General features: G+C 38.8%; 1 protein-coding gene and 1 long non-coding RNA gene across 2 annotated transcripts in view; one reads left to right on the top strand and one right to left on the bottom strand.

The window, feature by feature from the left end:
* The window catches only part of LOC139750948 (uncharacterized), an 89,442-nt gene extending 68,193 nt beyond the window's left edge, over positions 1 to 21,249 (top strand). The window contains exons 2-3 of the long non-coding RNA XR_011713255.1: positions 18,954 to 19,496; positions 19,712 to 21,249. This is a non-coding gene — a long non-coding RNA (uncharacterized lncRNA). The remainder of the gene's footprint in view (positions 1 to 18,953; positions 19,497 to 19,711) is intronic.
* LOC139750947 (uncharacterized) overlaps positions 1 to 22,467 on the bottom strand; it is a 70,234-nt gene extending 47,767 nt beyond the window's left edge. Inside the window, 3 exon segments of the mRNA XM_071665869.1 lie at positions 15,149 to 15,287; positions 22,276 to 22,370; positions 22,372 to 22,467. Coding sequence (XP_071521970.1) covers positions 15,149 to 15,287; positions 22,276 to 22,370; positions 22,372 to 22,467 — 330 coding nt within the window.
* Between the last annotated feature and the right edge of the window lie 230 nt (positions 22,468 to 22,697).

Genomic DNA, 22,697 nt, shown 5'->3' with positions numbered 1-22,697 from the left:
GATGAGGCAAAGAGGAGATGGAGTGAGTACTCTCAAGGACTGTTAGGTGTGCCTAATAACAGTGTTTGGGTCTGGAACGTATGCAAAAGGAGAGTCATCGCAAGTGGTTTGGTGAAAATAGAAGAGATGATGAAAACCTTCTGTAAGATGAAAAGTGGCAAGGCAGCTGGAACGGATGGTATTGCAGCTGAACTTCTTAAGAAAGGGGAAGACTGTGTTGTTAATTAACCAGTTAAGTAGGATTTTCAGTGTAAGTCTTATCTTTTAAGTTGAAGGCTCCAGTCACGGAAAAAGTCCACATCAAGGACAGGCCTTAATTACAATATAGAGAATTATGGAACAATGCTTGAGGGCGTCCTGGAAGTAGAACAAAGTTTTTGAGATAAAATGCCTGATTGGGATGATGTACTTTCTGAACTTAAAAAGTGACACAGGTACAAATTTTTGAAAAAGTGAAAAACCTGTCTTTTGAAACGTGCTAGGTCATAGTCATTGGGAAAGTACAGACCTGTGTTGCTTGAGGGCATTCTAGCAGCCAAACAAATTCATTGAGATAAAATACCTGAGTTGGTCAAGGCACTTTTCTAACCCTAAAATCGACACAGATTCACACCTGTGGCGCTTGAGGGCATCCTGGGGTCAAACGAAGTTGTTGAGATAAAAAACCCAATGGGCCTGAGTGCATTTCTGAGACTAAAATCGACACAGGTGTGGAAGGACCTATGGTGCTTGAAGGCGTCCTGGGAACCAAACAAAGCTGTTGAGACAAAATACCTGAGTCGGTCAGTGCTTTTCTAATCCTAGAATTGATACAGGTATGGACAGACCTGTGGTGCTTGAGGATATCCTGGGAGTTGAACAAAGTTGTTGAGATAATATACCTGAGTAGGTTGGGGCACTTTTCTGAGCCTATAATCAACAAAGGTATGGACGAACCTGTGGTGCTTGAGGGCATCCTGGGGGTCGAATGAAATAGTTGAGATGAAACACTCAAGTGGACAGGGGCACTTTTCTGAGCCTAAAATCAACATAGGTACAGACAGACCTGTGGTGCTTGAGGGCATCCTGGGAGTCGAACAAAGATGTTGAAGTAAAATACCCAAGTGGGTTAGGGAGCTTTTCTGACCCTTAAATTGACACAGGTATGGACCTGAGGTGCTAGTCAGTATCCCAACAGCCAAACGAAGTCACTGAGATAAAATTGACACAGGTGCGGACCTATGGTGCTTGAGGGTGTAATGTGGGTTGAACGAAATTAAAGAGATGAAATACCCGAATGGGTCAGGGTGTTTTTCTGAGGCTAAAATTGACATAAGCACAGATGGACCTGTGGTACTTGAGAGCATCCTGGGAATCACACGAAGTTGTTGAAATAAAATACTCAAGTGGGTTGGGCCACTTCAGGACATCCTGGGAGTCAAACAGGGTTGTTGATGTGAAATACCCAAGTGAGTCGAGGCGCTTTTCTGGGCTTAAAATCAACACAGGTATGGACGGACCTGTGGTGCTCAAGGGCGTCTTGGGATTCTAAGGAAGTTGTTGAGATAAAATGCCTAAGTGGGTCAGGGTGCTTTTCTGAGCATAAAATCAACAAAGGTATGGACCTGTGGTGCTTGAGGGTGTCCTGGGAGTAGAATGAAATTTTTGAGATAAAATACCTGATTGGGATGGGGAGCTTTCTGAGCTTGAAATTGACACAGGTATAGACAGACCTGTGGTGCTTGAGGGTATCCAAACAGCTAAATGAAGTCATTGAGATAAGATACCCAAGTCGGTTAGGGCACTTTTCTAACCATAAAATTAACACCTGTGGTGCCTGAGTGCATCCTGGGGGTCGAACAAAGTTGTTGAGACAAAATACCCAAGTTGGTCGGGGCCACTTTTCTGAGGCTAAAATTGACACAGGTACAAACCTATGGTGCTCAAGGGCATCCTGAGCACTGAATGAGGCTGTTGAGATAAAATACCTCAGTTGGTTGGGGTGCTTTTCTAACCCTAAGATCGGCACAGGTACAGAAGGACCTCTGGTGCTTGAGGGTATCCTGGGGGTCAAACAAAGTTGAGATGAAATATCCATGTGAATCAGGGCACTTTTCTGAGACTAAAATCAACACAGGTATATACCTATGGTGCTCGAGGCTGTCCTGTGAGTTGAACAAGGTTGTTGAGAAAAAATACCCGAGTCGGTCGGGGGCACTTTTCTAACCCTAAAATCGACACGGGAATGATGGACCTGTGGTGCTTGAGGGCATCCTGGGAGTTGGACACAACTTCACCATGCCCCCCTTATCCTTGATAATTTAAACATGCAACATCATGATCCAGTTTAGGAAAGTGCTATCCATTTCACACTTACATAGAATATTATGTGCATCATATCTTTTATTCAAAGACTTTGATAAACCATTATGATGTACAACTGATTTCTATAGCCTCTTCCAATATGGAGAAAATAGCAAAATCAATTTTTTCTACTCTTGAAAAGATACACAAGAATCAACAGTTCAGGAAAAACACTTTGTTTAATAGATTGGACAGTCCCAAGTATGGTTGGTGTGGGTTCAGCACTGGGTGCCACAGATGGCCATGAGTGCAATAGATGTGGCAAGTCCCTAAAAAAGGCAAGCAACTACCCAACATGGTCACTAGCAAGTTACTGAGGACCCCAAACAATTCTAACGACTCATCATTTCCTTGGGATGCCATCTATGGCTACATAACAGATCCTAAAGTGTGCATAGAATTTAACTTGCAATGGAAAAGCACTCTGCTTTGTTTGAGGACAATACCTACATAATCCCCAAGTTTTAATAGAGGGCAGTAGCACTGAGAGGGTTAATGAAATATATGTACTATATAGGTTAATATGTTTCTTAACATTTGATTCAAATTTTTGTGTGATTATTACAATGAAACATCTCCACTAGGAATGTGATCCCCCTTTATCCCATTCTAACCTACAGTATTTTCTTTATGACATTACTGTATCTTGTTTTCTGCTTACATTATGCATCTACAATATAAACCAAGAGATATCTGTACAACACAAAAAAAACTGTGTGAACTGATAAGGAAAGAAGACTAAAAGGTAACAAATGTAAAAAACATAAAATTTTACCTGCTTTGTTGAGGTGTAGCAGAATATAGTTAGTACATTTATCCTTTAGCAAAGCTGTTCAATACTTATTAAACATATCAAAGATGGGGTGAAAAAAATGTGGAATTTTCAAAGTAAAAGCCATATCTAAAAGGCTGGTAGAACCATTATAACGTCTTGTAAAAATTCTGTCAGTTCTCTTATGTCATTATATAATATCCCTTGGGTAGGGGAAGAGAATTCTACCTCTGTATTCCTTGCAAGTCGTAGAAGGTAACTAAAAGAGGCAGGAGCAGGGGGGCTGGAAATGATCCCTTTCTTTTATTTCAATTTCTAAAGGACAAAACTAAAGGAGCCAAATAGGGAGTGATCATTCTCTTCAAACGCTCAGGTTCAGGTGTCCAAATATGTCTGGATGTAACCTGGTTGAGAAGAGAGTAGAGAGAGTTGGTATGTTTGAAGAAAGGAACCTGTATTGTTTTACTCTGAGTGAAACAAAGCTTATGGGTAAAGGAGAAGAATGGTTTGGAAATGTTTAGGAACAAAGTTAGGGTTGGTGAAAAGACAAGAGCAAAGAAAAGAGAAGCACTACTCATAAAGCAAGAGTTGTGTATGTGAAAGAGTGTAAGGAAGTGAATTCTAAAATACTGAGAGTAAAAATTAAAAGACAAGAGAGTGATTATCAGTGCTTATGCACCTGGCCAAGAGAAGAAAGATCATGAGAGCAGCAGAGTGATTGCTATGAGAAGAAAGATCATGAAAGCAGCTGAGTGAGTGTAACTGCAGTTTTTATGCAAGAGACCACGTATTAGTGATGGGTGATTTGAATGCAAGTGACCAGGTATTAGGTGATTTGAATGCAAGAGTAATGAGGCAGTTTAGGGTATAATTAAGGGACATGGGATATTGAGTATCATCAATGGAAATGGTAAATAGCTTGCGAAGTTGTGTGCTGAAAAATGACTGGTGATTGGGAATACCAGGTTTGAAAAAAAGGACATACACATCTATACATATGTGAGCAGGAAGGATGGTCAGCAAGCATTACTGGATTACACATTAATTGACAGGCATGTAAAAGAAAGACTTTTGGATGTAAATGTACTAAAAGGTGCAACTGAAGGGATGTCTGATCACTATCTTATGGAGGTGAGGTTGAAGAATTTTAGAGGTTGTAGGAATGAGAAAACAATATTGGTGAGAAGAGAATAGTGAGAGTAAATGTGCCTGGAAAAGACATGTGTGAAGAAATACCAGCAAAGTCTGAGTGTAGAATGGCAAAAGGTAAGCATAAATGGTGCAAGGGGAATGGGTGAGGAATGGAAGGTATTAGGGAAGCAGTAATGGCATTAGTGAGAGATGCATGTGGCATGCAAAAAGTGGGAGGTGGGTACATAAGAGAGGGTAAAGAGTGTTGGGGTTAAAAAGTAAAGTTGCTTGTAAAAATATAAGGGAGGCATATGGACAGCATTTTCAAAGAAAGAGTGCAAATGATTGGGAAATGTATAAGAGAAACAAGCAGGTCAAGAGGAAGGTGCAGGGGTTGAAAAAAGAGGACAAATGTAAGTATTAATATTAGTAAACATTATGGAGAATGAGATATTTTGGAAGAAGGTTAATAATGTGTAAAAAAAAACACAGGAGAGCAAATAGGAACATCACTGAAGCAGGTAAAGGAGAGAGAGGCAAAAGGTAGTGATGAAGTGAGGAGGAGATGGAGGGAGTATTTTGAAGGATTGCTGAATGTGTTTGATGATGATAGGCTGACAGATCATGCAGAGTTGCCAATTTAGTAACTTCGTAGTTAGATCCAGAGATATTTGTTTGATTCTAGCGACTTTTTGCAGCAGTTAGCGACATAGTGAAAATCTAGAGATTTTCAGAAATATTTAGAGACAATTCTAGAGAGTTTTATATTCTATTAAATTTTATATTTATTTTTCTTATTATACTTAGACACTGTCTCCTGCGTTAGCAAGGTAGCACAAGGAAACAGACAAAAGAATGGCCCAACCCACCAACATACACATGTATATACATAAACGCCCACACATGCACATTTACATACCTATACATTTCAACGTATACATACATATACTTACACAGACATATACATATATACACATGTACATATTCATACATGCTGCCCTCATCCGTTCCCGCCACCACCCTGCCACACATGAAATGAAACCCCCCCTCCCCCCACTTGTGAGCGAGGTAGCACTAGGAAAAGACAACAAAGGCCAAATTCGTTAAATTTCATAGGTTAGAAATAATATCAAAATTGATAAATTACATCAGTAACATAAATCATGGTTTCTTAAATTCAGTATGGCTAGAATGGTTACATCATGGACGTGTCCATTAATTGTCTGTATGGCAATTGATTCTCGTCCATCCAGAGTCTTAGTCACCAGTACACCAGTATCACGAACTGAGAAGTGACAAGTCTCGTTGCTTCCTTCATTTTGGTCATACTCTTATGAGCAATTGGAAATGGGCAAGACACAGTATACTCAACATTTCTGGAAGGAATGGTTCAAAGATGATAGTTTAAAAATTGGCTGCCTGAGGCCTCTGGTGATGGAAGAAAAAAAAGGATTTTGCGAATACTGTAAGTGTACCATTTCTGCCAAAATTTGTGACTTACAGATGCACAGAAAAACCAACAAACATAGAAAAGTGGAGGAGCCATTCATCACACAGAGACAGACTGTCCTACCATCCAAAAAAGTCAGTGAATCACAGAAAGTTGAAGGAATCTATCCATGTTTGTAGCAAAGCATTGCTCTATTCGTGAGGTGGATCACTTAAGTGAAGTGTGCAAAGTGTGTTTCAATGACCATAAGGCTAGTAAGGAATTACAAATAAAACAATCGAAGTGCTTAGGTATAATTTGCGATGTTCTTGCTCCACCTTTCATGGAAGACTTGAAAGATGATATTGGTGACAGAAAATTTAGTTTGATTATCAATGAGAGTAATGATGTTGCTGTCTCAAAGATGCTGGGAATTTTCATTAGATATTACTTTAGTTCGGTGAAGTGCACCGCTGTGACATTTTTTGATTTAGATGAACTAAAAGAGTGTAATATAAACTCAATTTATAGAGTGATCAAAATGTCACTCCATAAAAATGGCTTAGAAATGCAAAACCTACCAGCACTTGGAACAGATAATGCCTCTGTAAAGACTGAGATTAACAATGGAGTGTTTGCAAGATTGAAAGCTGAAGTACCTCATCTGCAGCTGATTAGATGTGTGTGCCACTCAATTCAACTAGCTGTTCCACATGCTGCACGTGAAACATTGTCATGAAAATTAGAGTTTATGACCAAAGACATATAACCAGTCATCTGTATGTCAGATGAAATGCAAACAGTTGCATGAAACAATCAATGATGGTTTACCACCCCTGAAATTAGTGCAGTTAAGCCAGACTAGGTAGTTATCTATTGAACATGCTGTAGTGAGAATCTTGAAACAGTGGATTGAGCTTAAAACATATTCCCAACTAGCAAGGTCAAAAGAATGATGTTATACAGCAGAGCTATTGTACTCAATGTTTGACGAAAAAAAAATCATGCAATTCTCTTATTTCTCAAACCAATACTTGGAGAAGTACAAATCATCAACAAGAATTTTGAAGCAGAAATGCATGACCCAACAAAATTGCTGAGAGATCTAGTTTATCGAATGAATCCTTAGCATCAAAGATATCAGTTCCAAGAAAAGAAAATTATACATTGCAAAGTGATCGAAGAACATTTAAATCCGAGGCCTTCCATGAATTTTGAGTTTGAAAAGGAACAGTTGAGGGCAAATATTCCCCTGCAGATGAAAGTCACATACATAAGACATGCATAAAGTATGTCATTCAACTGATAAAACAACTTCGCCAACACCTACCTGACAATATTAGTATGTTGCAATCTCTCACTTTTTAGTGTTGATGAATGTTTGAAGCCCAACAAACCTGATAGAATTGAGTTGGCAAGGTTGTTTATGGAGAATGCAAGTTCCCTTCCTAAAGTTAATTTCCAGAGGAAGAAATTGCATCATATAATCTGGACAGAAATATCTAACATATTACATTTCTGGTCAGAAGTAGCAAACTACAGAGATGCTGCAGGTGAAAATCCATACCTGAATCTATCTGAAATGGCTCTGTCTGTATCATCTTTGCCCCATTACAATGTTGACATAGAATGCATATTTAGCAATATGAACTTGTTGAAATCAAAGTTGCACAACAAAATGAAGCTATCAATACTTAAAGTGATTCTTGCCATAAAGTATGGGTTAAAGAGACATAACATCTGATGTGCAAACTACAAGATACCCAGTGATATTTTAAGAAAAATTGGTACAGTGGAGTCATACAACACCACTTTAGATCAAGCAAGCACATCACAAGCTTCTAGCAGTAGACCTCTTCATACAATTGATGACTATGAGGGGGAAGACTGGGATGCAGGTATCAGTGAGTAATTGGTAGGGGTGCTTATTACAAACTAAGCATCTATGTTTATTCAGAGGTTATGATTTAATCATTGATCTTTAATTTTCTTATGCATTCAAATTAAATTATCAGCATAACACATCTACAGCCAAACGAAATGAAGATTTTAGCGACGTTCTAGTGACTTTTAGAGATGAGTCTAGTGACATTTGAAAATCTGAGTTGCCAACTCTGAGCAGATGTAGGGTGTTTGGTCTGAAGTACTATGTGACGTGAGAGTCAAAAAGAGTGGTTTGCTAAAGGAAGAAGAGGTGGCAAAAGCCTTACATAAGATGAAATGTGGCAAGGTAGCTTGAGTGGATGGCACTGCAGCTGAACTTATCAAGAAAGGGGTGACTGTGTTGTTGATTGGTTAATTATGACTGTCATTGTATATATGCATCATGATCAGGTGTCAGAGGACTGGCAGAATGCATATATATTGCCATTATATAAAGGCAAGGGGAATAAAGGTGAGTGGTCAAATTACAGAGGTATAAGTTTGTTGAGTATGCCTGATAAAGAGTATGGGAGGGTAATGACTGAGAGGGTGAAGGCATGTACAGAGCATCAGTCTGGGAAGGAACAACATGGTTTCTGAAGTGGCAGAGGGAGTCTGGATCAGATGCTTGCTTTAAAGAATGTGTGTGAGAAATACTTATAGAAATGGATGGATATGTAAGTGATATTTATGGATTTGGAGAAGGCATATGATCGAACTGATAGATATGACTTGTGGAAGGTCTTAAGAATTTACAATTTGGGACGAGAGCTGCTGGAAGCAGTGATAAGTTTTTATCAAAGGTATAATGTATGTGTATGATTAGGAAGAGAGGAAAGTGAATGGTTCCAGGTGAGAGTTGGTCTGTGGGAAGGGTGTGTAATGTCACCATGTTTGTTTAACTTGTTTGTGGATGGATTGGTGAGGAGGTAAATGTGAGAGTCTCAGAGAAAGGCTGAGTATGCAGTCTATAGGGGATGAGAGGGCCTGGGAAGTGAGTTAGTTGTTGTCTGCTGATGATACAGCACAGGTGGCAGATTCGAGTGTGAAACAGCAGAATTGGTGACTGAGTTTGGAAGACTGTGAAAGGAGGAACTGAGAGTGAAACTGAATAATAGCATGGTTATAAGGTTTAGCAGGGTTGAGGGACAGGTCCATTGGGAGCGTAAGTACAAATGGAGAAAACTGGAGAGTTTTAGATACCTATGAGTGGACATGGCAGCAGAAGTAAATCATAAGGTGGGTAAGGGGTTGAAGGCTCTGGGAGAACTGAAGAATGTGTGGAAAGAAAGACTGTTACCTGGGAGGGCAAAAACGGGTATGTTTGAAGGTATAGTAATCCCATCCATTTTATGTGGATGCAAGGCATGGGCTATGGATAAGGCTGTGTGGAACAGGGTGGATGTGTAGGAAGTGAAATGTCTGAGGACAATTTGTGGTGGGAGGTGGTTTGGATTAGTAAATAATGAAAGGGTAGGAGAGAGGTATGGTAATAAAAAGAAAGTGGTTGAGAGAGCAAAAGAGGGTGTGCTGAAATGGCTTGGACATATGGAGGGAATGAGTAAGGAAAGGTTGGTAAAGAGGATACATGTGTTAGAAGTGGAGGGAACAAGGAGAACAGGGAGACCATACTAGAGATGGAAGGATGGAAAGAAAAAGATTTTGAGTGATCAAGGCTTGAACATGCAGGGGTTGAAAGGCATGTATGAGACTGAGTAAACAGGAAGGATGTGGTATACAGGGATGAACGTGCTGTCAATGGACTGAAACAGGGAATGTGAAGTATCTGGGGTAAAGCATGGAAAGGTCTGTGGGGCCTGATTGAAGATAAGAATCTATGGTTTCAGTGCATTACATATGACAGCAAAAGAATGGATGTGGGTAGATACAGCCTTTCATTCTTTGTCCCTGGCACAGAATATGGTGATCATGTATGAAAAAAAATATATATATATATATATATATATATATATATATATATATATATATATATATATATATATATATATATATATATATTTTTTTTTTTTTTTTATACTTTGTCGCTGTCTCCCGTGTTTGCGAGGTAGCGCAAGGAAACAGACGAAAGAAATGGCCCAACCCACCTCCATACACATGTATATACATACGTCCACACACGCAAATATACATACCTAAACAGCTTTCCATGGTTTACCCCAGACGCTTCACATGCCCCGATTCAATCCACTGACAGCACGTCAACCCCGGTATACCACATTGCTCCAATTCACTCTATTCCTTGCCCTCCTTTCACCCTCCTGCATGTTCAGGCCCCGATCACACAAAATCTTTTTTACTCCATCTTTCCACCTCCAATTTGGTCTCCCTCTTCTCCTCGTTCCCTCCACCTCCGACACATATATCCTCTTGGTCAATCTTTCCTCACTCATTCTCTCCATGTGCCCAAACCATTTCAAAACACCCTCTTCTGCTCTCTCAACCACGCTCTTTTTATTTCCACACATCTCTCTTACCCTTACGTTACTTACTCGATCAAACCACCTCACACCACACATTGTCCTCAAACATCTCATTTCCAGCACATCCATCCTCCTGCGCACAACTCTATCCATAGCCCACGCCTCGCAACCATACAACATTGTTGGAACCACTATTCCTTCAAACATACCCATTTTTGCTTTCCGAGATAATGTTCTCGACTTCCACACATTCTTCAAGGCTCCCAGAATTTTCGCCCCCTCCCCCACCCTATGATCCACTTCCGCTTCCATGGTTCCATCCGCTGCCAGATCCACTCCCAGATATCTAAAACACTTCACTTCCTCCAGTTTTTCTCCATTCAAACTCACCTCCCAATTGACTTGACCCTCAACCCTACTGTACCTAATAACCTTGCTCTTATTCACATTTACTCTTAACTTTCTTCTTTCACACACTTTACCAAACTCAGTCACCAGCTTCTGCAGTTTCTCACATGAATCAGCCACCAGCGCTGTATCATCAGCGAACAACAACTGACCCACTTCCCAAGCTCTCTCATCCCCAACAGACTTCATACTTGCCCCTCTTTCCAAAACTCTTGCATTCACCTCCCTAACAACCCCATCCATAAACAAATTAAACAACCATGGAGACATCACGCACCCCTGCCGCAAACCTACATTCACTATATATATATATATATATATATATATATATTATTTTTTCTTTCTTTTAAACTATTCGCCATTTCCCGCATTAGCGAGGTAGCGTTAAGAACAGAGGACTGGGCCTTTTTTGGAATATCCTCACCTGGCCCCCTCAGTTCCTTCTTTTGGAAAATTAAAAAAAAAAAAAAAAAAATACATATATATACATATATATATTTTGAAGGTTTGTTGAATGTGCTTGATGATAGAGTGGCAGATATAGGGTGTTTTGGTCGAGGTGGTGTGCAAAGTGAGAGGGTTAGGGAAAATGATTTGGTAAACAGAGAAGAGGTAGTGAAAGCTTTGCGGAAGATGAAAGCCGGCAAGGCAGCAGGTTTGGATGGTATTGCAGTGGAATTTATTAAAAAAAGGGGGTGACTGTGTTGTTGACTGGTTGGTAAGGTTATTTAATGTATGTATGACTCATGGTGAGGTGCCTGAGGATTGGCGGAATGCGTGCATAGTGCCATTGTACAAAGGCAAAGGGGATAAGAGTGAGTGCTCAAATTACAGAGGTATAAGTTTGTTGAGTATTCCTGGTAAATTATATGGGAGGGTATTGATTGAGAGGGTGAAGGCATGTACAGAGCATCAGATTGGGGAAGAGCAGTGTGGTTTCAGAAGTGGTAGAGGATGTGTGGATCAGGTGTTTGCTTTGAAGAATGTATGTGAGAAATACTTAGAAAAGCAAATGGATTTGTATGTAGCATTTATGGATCTGGAGAAGGCATATGATAGAGTTGATAGAGATGCTCTGTGGAAGGTATTAAGAATATATGGTGTGGGAGGAAAGTTGTTAGAAGCAGTGAAAAGTTTTTATCGAGGATGTAAGGCATGTGTACATGTAGGAAGAGAGGAAAGTGATTGGTTCTCAGTGAATGTAGGTTTGCGGCAGGGGTGTGTGATGTCTCCATGGTTGTTTAATTTGTTTATGGATGGGGTTGTTAGGGAGGTAAATGCAAGAGTTTTGGAAAGAGGGGCAAGTATGAAGTCTGTTGGGGATGAGAGAGCTTGGGAAGTGAGTCAGTTGTTGTTCGCTGATGATACAGCGCTGGTGGCTGATTCATGTGAGAAACTGCAGAAGCTGGTGACTGAGTTTGGTAAAGTGTGTGGAAGAAGAGAGTTAAGAGTAAATGTGAATAAGAGCAAGGTTATTAGGTACAGTAGGGTTGAGGGTCAAGTCAATTGGGAGGTGAGTTTGAATGGAGAAAAACTGGAGGAAGTGAAGTGTTTTAGATATCTGGGAGTGGATCTGGCAGCGGATGGAACCATGGAAGCGGAAGTGGATCATAGGGTGGGGGAGGGGGCGAAAATTCTGGGGGCCTTCAAGAATGTGTGGAAGTCAAGAACATTATCACGGAAAGCAAAAATGGGTATGTTTGAAGGAATAGTGGTTCCAACAATGTTGTATGGTTGCGAGGCGTGGGCTATGGATAGAGTTGTGCGCAGGAGGATGGATGTGCTGGAAATGAGATGTTTGAGGACAATGTTTGGTGTGAGGTGGTTTGATCGAGTGAGTAACGTAAGGGTAAGAGAGATGTGTGGAAATAAAAAGAGCATGGTTGAGAGAGCAGAAGAGGGTGTTTTGAAGTGGTTTGGGCACATGGAGAGAATGAGTGAGGAAAGATTGACCAAGAGGATATATGTGTCGGAGGTGGAGGGAACGAGGAGAAGAGGGAAACCAAATTGGAGGTGGAAAGATGGAGTGAAAAAGATTTTGTGTGATCGGGGCCTGAACATGCAGGAGGGTGAAAGGAGGGCAAGGGATAGAGTGAATTGGAGCGATGTGGTATACCGGGGTTGACGTGCTGTCAGTGGATTGAATCAAGGCATGTGAAGCGTCTGGGGTAAACCATGGAAAGCTGTGTAGGTATGTATATTTGCGTGTGTGGACGTATGTATATACATGTGTATGGGGGGGGGTTGGGCCATTTCTTTCGTCTGTTTCCTTGCGCTACCTCGCAAACGCGGGAGACAGCGACAAAGTATAAGAAAAAAAAAAAAAAAAAAATATACATATACATATATATATGGGATAGGGGAGAAAGAATACTTCCCACGTATTCCTTGCGTGTCGTAGAAGGCGACTGAAAGGGAAGGGAGCGGGGGGCTGGAAATCTTCCCCTCTCATTTCTTTTTTAATTTTCCAAAGGAAGGAACAGAGAAGGGGGCCGGGTGAGGATGTTTCCTCAGAGGCCCAGTCCTCTGTTCTTAACGCTACCTTGCTGAGGCGGGAAATGGCGAATAGTATGAAAGAAAAATATACATATATATATATTATATATATATAGGATCATAGGGTGGGGGAGGGGGCGAAAATTCTGGGGGCCTTGAAGAATGTGTGGAAGTCGAGAACATTATCTCGGAAAGCAAAAATGGGTATGTTTGAAGGAATAGTGGTTCCAACAATGTTGTATGGTTGCGAGGCGTGGGCTATGGATAGAGTTGTGCGCAGGAGGATGGATGTGCTGGAAATGAGATGTTTGAGGACAATGTGTGGTGTGAGGTGGTTTGATCGAGTGAGTAACGTAAGGGTAAGAGAGATGTGTGGAAATAAAAAGAGCGTGGTTGAGAGAGCAGAAGAGGGTGTTTTGAAGTGGTTTGGGCACATGGAGAGAATGAGTGAGGAAAGATTGACCAAGAGGATATATGTGTCGGAGGTGGAGGGAACGAGGAGAAGAGGGAGACCAAATTGGAGGTGGAAAGATGGAGTGAAAAAGATTTTGTGTGATCGGGGCCTGAACATGCAGGAGGGTGAAAGGAGGGCAAGGAATAGAGTGAATTGGAGCGATGTGGTATACTGGGGTTGACGTGCTGTCAGTGGATTGAATCAAGGCATGTGAAGCGTCTGGGGTAAACCATGGAAAGCTGTGTAGGTATGTATATTTTCGCAAACGCGGGAGACAGCGACAAAGTATAAAAAAAAAAAAAAAAATATACATATACATATATATATGGGATAGGGGAGAAAGAATACTTCCCACGTATTCCTTGCGTGTCGTAGAAGGCGACTGAAAGGGAAGGGAGCGGGGGGCTGGAAATCTTCCCCTCTCATTTCTTTTTTAATTTTCCAAAGGAAGGAACAGAGAAGGGGGCCGGGTGAGGATGTTTCCTCAGAGGCCCAGTCCTCTGTTCTTAACGCTACCTTGCTGAGGCGGGAAATGGCGAATAGTATGAAAGAAAAATATACATATATATATATTTATATATATATAGGATCATAGGGTGGGGGAGGGGGCGAAAATTCTGGGGGCCTTGAAGAATGTGTGGAAGTCGAGAACATTATCTCGGAAAGCAAAAATGGGTATGTTTGAAGGAATAGTGGTTCCAACAATGTTGTATGGTTGCGAGGCGTGGGCTATGGATAGAGTTGTGCGCAGGAGGATGGATGTGCTGGAAATGAGATGTTTGAGGACAATGTGTGGTGTGAGGTGGTTTGATCGAGTGAGTAACGTAAGGGTAAGAGAGATGTGTGGAAATAAAAAGAGCGTGGTTGAGAGAGCAGAAGAGGGTGTTTTGAAGTGGTTTGGGCACATGGAGAGAATGAGTGAGGAAAGATTGACCAAGAGGATATATGTGTCGGAGGTGGAGGGAACGAGGAGAAGAGGGAGACCAAATTGGAGGTGGAAAGATGGAGTGAAAAAGATTTTGTGTGATCGGGGCCTGAACATGCAGGAGGGTGAAAGGAGGGCAAGGAATAGAGTGAATTGGAGCGATGTGGTATACTGGGGTTGACGTGCTGTCAGTGGATTGAATCAAGGCATGTGAAGCGTCTGGGGTAAACCATGGAAAGCTGTGTAGGTATGTATATTTGCGTGTGTGGACATATGTATATACATGTGTATGGGGGCGGGTTGGGCCATTTCTTTCGTCTGTTTCCTTGCGCTGCCTTGCAAACGCAGGAGACAGCGACAAAGTATAATAAAAAAAAATATATATATATATACATATATACATATATATATTATATATATATATATATATATATATATATATATATATATATATATATATATATATATATATATATATATATACATATACATATATATATATTATATATATATATATATATATATATATATATATATATATATATATATATATATATATATATATATATATATATATATATATATATATATATATATATATATATATATATATATATATATATATATATATATATATATATATATATATATACATATATATATATATATATATATTATAGATAAAACTAGATACAATAAAGTGTCTGAAATACTGATGACGTAGCTAAGACATCAGCATCAAAACTGGAACTGCCCTGAAAAAGTCATTTGATTCATCCTAATCCTTGGGATGATTAGATAAATATATACAAAGTAGATCTCTTACCAAGATCCAGGGAAGAAGGTCATAATGATGAGCATAGTCCTCTAGGTATTTCAGAACTGAGGTGTGATGGACAAAGGATTCACCTTCTTCAGGGAATGGAAAGTCTGGGAATGCCATCATAACCTTTGGCAAATCCGTTCTGTGAAGAATTTACAAACATTACATAATTGTAAATGATACTTATCAATATCATACATGATATCTAACCTTAATCCATAAAGAACCATAATAATTACAATCTACCTGACTATCCCTCTGTTTACAATTTCTTTTTACTAGCATAATCTACCATTAACTGTACTGGAAACATTCTGATGAAACCCTGGATGTATGCTTTCCAAGAGATTCATCAAATTTCATCTCACACATAAAACAATGAATATAAAGAAAGAAAAACTGTTTCTCATTGTTGTGGAGGCTAATGTCTTGTACATTTCATATGAAGACGTTTTCAAGGACAATTTATGTCTATAGCCACTAATATTGTGCAGGATGGGTATAGTGATTGGTTGATGCTATTTAAGATATGTTGTGTGAGGCCTGTGTGTAGAGTGGTGGTTGAGTGGTTGGGTCTAGAGTCATACTGTTTAGGTGAGAGAAAGGTACTTTGCCTCATCCTGTTGTGGAACAGTTTTCCAAAGAGACTGGATACTGGCAATAGAAGTGTATGGTGCAACAATAAAAAGGGGAATTAGATGGTCTTCAGGGTTTTATGTTTGACATCAACTATTGATGAGAACAAAATGTTTGTTTGCCATCTTGCTTTGTGATTTCTACTTTGTAAGTTGGAATATCTGAAATAACTGCTGAAGAGAGATGCCACTGGGCCTTGTTAGATCATAACTGTGTCCCCAGCACAAACCCAAAAGGAGAGAACTTATATTCTATCTCTTGGGAGAAGCTCCTCCCTCATGTACCAAAGGCATGATATACAGTACATAATCATGGGATGCAACTGGGAGAAACAAAAAAAAATATGACAATCCCTTCTTCATATGCCGTATCTTATCATCAGCTCATTTGTCAAGACATGGTGATGTGGAACACTGATTCATCCATGCTTATCCTAGCCTTAACTAAGATAAGAACTGACCTCATCCTCCAATGAACCCTTCAGTGAGGCAATGGCAACAATGCCTTTAGCACACCAGAGGCAGAGTTTCAAAGTATAAAAAAAAATCTTCTTTAGTTTTCTTGTGATTATCTAGAGCATAATTATCTAATTAGAACAATAAAATTTTCATGAGTGCTCTTGAACTTATGCTGCACTGATACTAGTTGTTTTAGATACTCCATGAAAATTTTCAGGCATGCAAAGAGAAATGTGTGGTATCTTTGTACATGCTTTCATCACAAATGATGCTTATTAATTGTTTTATCTTATAAAAAAAATGCAACAATAAGAATTATCATGTAACATAAGGGCTCAAATCTTGTACAGGCAACCTTCACATCTCCACAGATAGCAACTGGCTTAAGGAAAATGTTCAGGCTTCTAGTGTCTAGAAACAATACATGGAATGTCACTAAAAGTATCAATGAATTTATATGTTGCACCAAGGCTGAGGCAGCCAATTAAAAAATTTTAGATCAACTGCCTCTTATCCCTTAGGTCTCATATGAGGTCAACCACCTTCTATGGTTCATAATGGACAAGATCCCATCATACACTACTGTATATACTAATGGAGATGGCTACAACTTCACTAGAACTGTGGTGGTCCTGCTTTGGGAAGCCCTCAATCTTGCTTAGATCAGCTAACCACTGAAAAGGTCAACCAGTATATCTTTATCTATTGATTACTTATTAGTACAGCATGGACAGAGAGCTCTGCGCATATAGGGCCCCATCTCCAGGACTTTTTATGCCATCAAGTAGCCTTTTAAACCTCTGAAATCTGCTAGCATTTACTGTTTCATTGGTAGTTTACTCCAACTATCCACCATTCTCACAAAAAAACAGTGCTTCTTAACATCCTTTCTAACTAGCATTTTACCAAGCTCTCTGCTATGGCCTCAGGATTTTCTGGCGATGCATCTCTTCAAAAACTGTTTTCTATTAATATTATCCAGCTGAGTGTGAAAACTGATGGATGTTATCAGATCCCCTCATCTCTCAGCCTCTCACTGTAGTTCAATTCTCTTCATTGGTATACCTGTCAGGGCAAAAGGACTTTTCATCAACAAGAATGGCTAATCATTAGGTACCTCTCATATACCCTAATGACAACTCAAGGTATGAGAGAGTTTTGTTACAAAAATATCCTTATGGTACTCAAAGAACTTAGGTACATATAATGTGGGCTATCTGACAGGCAGCAGCTTATAGAGTGCAAAACCTTTAGGAGGAAGAGAACAATCCTTAGGTGAACCAGTGTCAAAATAGGTTAAGCTATATCACGATATATGAGCTGGGCCTAAAATCCTTTCTATTTGGTTCCTACCTCAAAAATCCCAAAATATTTGACAAAGGAAAAATTAGATGATCTCTATCCAACCAAAAAAGCCCTATGAAACAAACTCTTCAATATAAATACTTCTTTACTTCATATGAAAATCTGAGCTCTTTCGCGGGGATAGTTTAATCCCAACCAGAAAGGGGCCTTAGTCTCCCATGCTTTACAAGATGGCAATGGATGGGCCAAATAATTCTGACCTGCCAACCAAGACTAGGGTGAGGGGTGGGATGATCTTTGACTACAAGAAACTCCTAGTGTTCCTAACCCTGTTAGGAAAAGTCTAAGTGAAACAAGAAAGACTCCCTTCTCTCCAAAATCAAGCAACAGGAGTCTCTTGTCTACCAGAACTCCATTTTCAGTCATTTAGTCAGAAAAAACATTAGGAGGCTTGATTGACTACTCAGTCCCAATTGGCACAACACCATGATTTTTTGCCCAAACCTTTAGTTTTTCCTTTAAAAAGGGTCTGAACACTAAAAACTTTGATGAAAAATATCATAAAACAATTCATCTAATTCTTAACAATAACAGATGGGCTAGAGATGATGGAACTGTCACCAACCATCATAGAAAATGGTAACAATTTAATTACAGTGTAAAAAATGTTTACTTTTTTTTTCTGGGTAATAAGTGTGATCTTCTAATTGATTATGTCTAAAAAGTTTAGAAAATGGCTATTATTCCCTTGAAACTTTGCTTTTGTGATCAGGACATTGATATTTTGAAATTTACCTATTATTCAGAATATTTCAGATAGATTCAGTGCCGTAGCTGATATAGAACTTTCTAGATGTTTCCAGTAATATAAATAGTAGTATAATTATAAAGACCTTAAGCCAACCAGTTCAGTTTAGATTAGCTGCCTAAGTGGACACATATACATACTACATTTTTTTGAGATGGCATCTAAAGACTGCATGCATTTGGCAAATGCATTTTGCTATCTGCGGCCAATTTATCAAAACAAGCAAAAAAAGTACTCCGTGGCAGCATCTGCTAAGATGTGTGAGGCCTACAAGGCATATTTCAGCATGCCTGTCAGGGATCAAGACAAATTCTAGGCACCTCGTTTCAAATGTGAGCACCGCAAAAAAAAAAATCTTGAAGGTAAGATAGACAATTGTTGCTCATTTGGGAGGCAGAATTTCGTTATAGAATTTTTTCGATTTCTTACAATTTAAAAAACTTTCAATCAATCTTTTTTAATTTTCAGTGTTACTTGAAAAAAATAATATATATAGGGATATGGTGAGAGAATCTCTTATACGTTAGTCACAGTTGAAATAAATTTATAAAGAACTATGAAATTTTTTTCATATTCACAATTTCATATTGTTCTTTTGCAGGATAGTACAGGGGGGAAAAGAGAGCTGTGAAGTTTTCGCTATCCCAAGAATTTGGCGAGAATCCACTAACCACTCAAGGAGTTGCTACTTCTGCATGGAAGACTTCCAAACGTCGGACGGGCAAGAATGCACCTGCTATCACATATCTGGATGTCCAATGCACATAAAATTAGGCCTAATGAAACAATCTGTCACAGTTCCAAATAAAGAGTCTGCATCCTTCAGGTACCTTCAAGACTTCTTCCCAAAGCTGTCTAAGGCAAAGGTCAAAGCCGGCACCTTCATCAGACGACATATAAAGAAGATCCTGGAGTTTGTGGAATTCCCCAAGAAGCTCACTAGGAAGGAGAAAGCAGTTTGGTACAGCTTTGTCACAGTGGTTTGGGGTTTCCTGGGTAATCACAAGGCCAAAAACTATGTGGAGGTGCTTGAGACTGGTGAAGAACTATGCCAAAATGGGCTGCAGGATTCCCCTCAAAGTCCATATCCTTGAAACTCATCTTGAGAAATTCAAGAACATGGGAGTGTATTCATAGGAGCAAGGTAAGCTCTTCCACCAGGATATACTGGACTTTGAATGCCACTACCAAGGAACATGGAATGAGAACATGAAGGGAGATTATATTTCTCTGATTTGTGAAAGTGATTTATAATGCAACAGTATATCTTGAAAAACTACTCACCTCTAAATTTTTTGTGATCACTTTTGTTTAACACTAGTGTAAATACATGTTAATTTTGATTCATATTTTTTTCAGACTGGATGTGAATGAAAATTTGCAAATTTGCGTGTCGTCCAACTGGAAATAGGTAAATTTCAAAATATCACCGATCAGGAAACAAAAGCAAAGTCTGAAGGAAATAATAGCCTTTTCCTCTAATCTTTATGCATAAGCAATTAGAAAATGATGCTTACTACCCAAAAACAAAAATTATGTTACACAGTTTATGTAATAAACATAAAATTGCAATATATTCAAAAACAATTCACTGTACATATATACACTAGATCCTAAGCAAATCATAGAAAGATACTTCTCCATAGTAGAAAGAGGAAATCTGAGAAAAAACAAAGGCTGGCACACATCCGTATCATCCATAGATCCAGAAAAATATAATGTAACCATTGCATCAGCTGGCATAACAATGACATCATCGCTGAGTGGAGGGCACTCAATGGTGGGGTACCTAGACCAAACTGAAGCCTATAGCTACTGAAAGGTGGTTAGCAAAGGATCACAAGCTTAACCTCTCCAGAAGGTGGGGATTTGATGATTTTAATCACAAGGGATCTTAGAGAATCTCCTACAGCTCACAGAACAGACTAAACCAAATGACAGACTTATATTGGTATTCAAGTGGCTGATATGGGTGGATTTTTTGCAAACTGTTTTATGTAAAGCACTCTTGTTTTGGGTTTTCTAAATTTTTAGATATTACAATAACTACATAGCTGCTTGGGCCTACCTATAGCAGCATAATTTACCAAGATATGGATAAAGTGTTCATTTGTATTTCATGATCTTTTTTCATAATAATTTGTTTGTTAATGTTTCTGATATATCTGTTTTGTGTGTTAGTTTTGTGTGCATATCATACGTGTGTTGAATGTAATGCAAATAATGCATAGCACTAAGATATTTGGATACAAAATGGATTCATGATTGTCTGGTGCATAAGAAGTTATGGGAGATTTAATTATGCAACTCAATATGAGCCAGTGTTCTATGATTCAAAAGTATTCTTGGAGTGTATTTATGATCTGCGGTATTTTGGGTTTTTGCATACAATGTTCCTCCTTACTCCTATAAACCCCAACAATTTATTTTTTCATACTTACTAGCAAAAAAAGTTGCTTAGTTATGTTGGTCTCCCTATTACAGTGTAGGATGATTCAATTCTTCAAATCAATGTCTTTAGCATTTTAACTGCTAATTCTAAGTACAGTAACATGTTCTGCCATGATGAGGTTCATTGGGGTCAAAACAAATGAGAAAAATATCTGTATGACTCACTTCTTAAAATCATTCATTTATCAACTTTCTGTACATTCATTTGCAGTGGAGTGTCATTAAAAAAGTCAAGGATAAACTATAGGCCTACACTCTAATTCCGTGGTCTACCAGACCAGAGGTATGAATAACAGTAAGTAAACATTTTTCTTGAAGATTCCTTTCACAAATGAAAAAAAAAGTAAAATGCTGTTTTACTTACCATTGTAAATGTTGTTGAATGGGAATCTTCTTTGCTTTAGAGCAAATTAATAAATGAATATAGTATGAATATATGGCTTGATTTGAACATTCACTGTTAATAATTTTTTATCTTAGATTAGGCTTAATTTAGAAGTCTTTCTCAACTTTGAGATTTTCTATTACAAATTTTTAAACATTTAAAAGCAGAATAGCTGCCTCTAAAGATGCAGTCATAGCTGGAAGCATCCGACTGATTAACATTCTGGTGATTTCACTCAATACCCTCTCAATGCCAAGCCCTTCCAAGCCAAACCCTGTATGCCCTTTTCAAGTCAGCTTAATTTGAGGGTGAAAACTAGAAATAAGTGATCACAACTCTATCTTAAAACTCTTGAATGAGAACTGGCTCTGTCGCCATCACTGCCACTGTTGGCTATTGGGAGTTGGGGAAAGGAGGTACAAGGGGTAAATCAGATGGTTTGTCTAAATGTAAGTCTGTCTATTGCTTTTTGTTACAAAATAATTTTTGATCATTAGCTATTACAAAAGGAAAATTTAAGAATATATATGTTTTACAAAGCATAATAGAATGATTTACTTGATCTAAATCATATCTATTTGGATAAGGGATAAAATGCTCGACTACATTTGAAATAAATTCTTTTCATAGTATATCTGGCATTGGTAGATCATTAGACCAATCTAGGTTGAGTCACAAAAAGCATACCTTGCAAATATGGTACCAGTGATATTTTTCGAAGCAACATGTACCTCTTTGGACTGCAAATAAAGCAGACAGTTAAACTACAAAATAAGAATAAAAATTCATTGCTTTTGAGAGAAGACTTTTGTTAAATATAGAAATCTTTCAGGATGTAGATTTTCTAGAGTAAGCAGTGCCCCTGCATACTCAGAAATTTTGACATCCATGTTTCAAATGCTAATCAGTTGTTCTTACCACTAAGATGCTGCCCCATTATGTTTACTTGACACCATCTACCATGAGTATTGATAAAATATCACAGAAAATGATAAGTGATTTTTGTAAGTTCATCCCTGCACGACTGTGTTTCTACATTAACTTACAATGCTGTTATATATAAACATTCTTACAAAGCCAAACTTACCGCAAATTCTGATACATGCTTGAGTGCACACTGGATCGAATACCTTCTGTCTCATCATCTGATAATCGCCATGTTCCTCCCAAATCTGATGACTGTTTCCCAGACTACAGGTGTTAAGCCACTGGTTGCCAAAATATGTCGGGTGGTACAGAGACCAGCAGCACCTGCTCCAATTACACCTACGAGTTTCATGATTCTGGGGATAAATCATCAACATCTATACAGTCTGAAGAAGGTCAAGACAAAGTAAAACATTAATGGAAAAAATCTAGAGGAAGGATAAGCCTATTACATGTTATACATGATCAGGTTTACTCACTGAATGAAATATGTTTCTTGTGATACAGTGCAAGGCCAACTCAAAAACTATATCTTCAAATAAGGTTCAGTTCCACTGCTAAACATACATTATTGGTTTTAAT

The sequence above is a fragment of the Panulirus ornatus genome, chromosome 10 (assembly GCF_036320965.1).
Source record: "Panulirus ornatus isolate Po-2019 chromosome 10, ASM3632096v1, whole genome shotgun sequence".
NCBI classification, from domain to species: Eukaryota; Metazoa; Arthropoda; class Malacostraca; order Decapoda; family Palinuridae; genus Panulirus; species Panulirus ornatus.
This window is presented reverse-complemented; position numbering and strand designations above follow the sequence as displayed.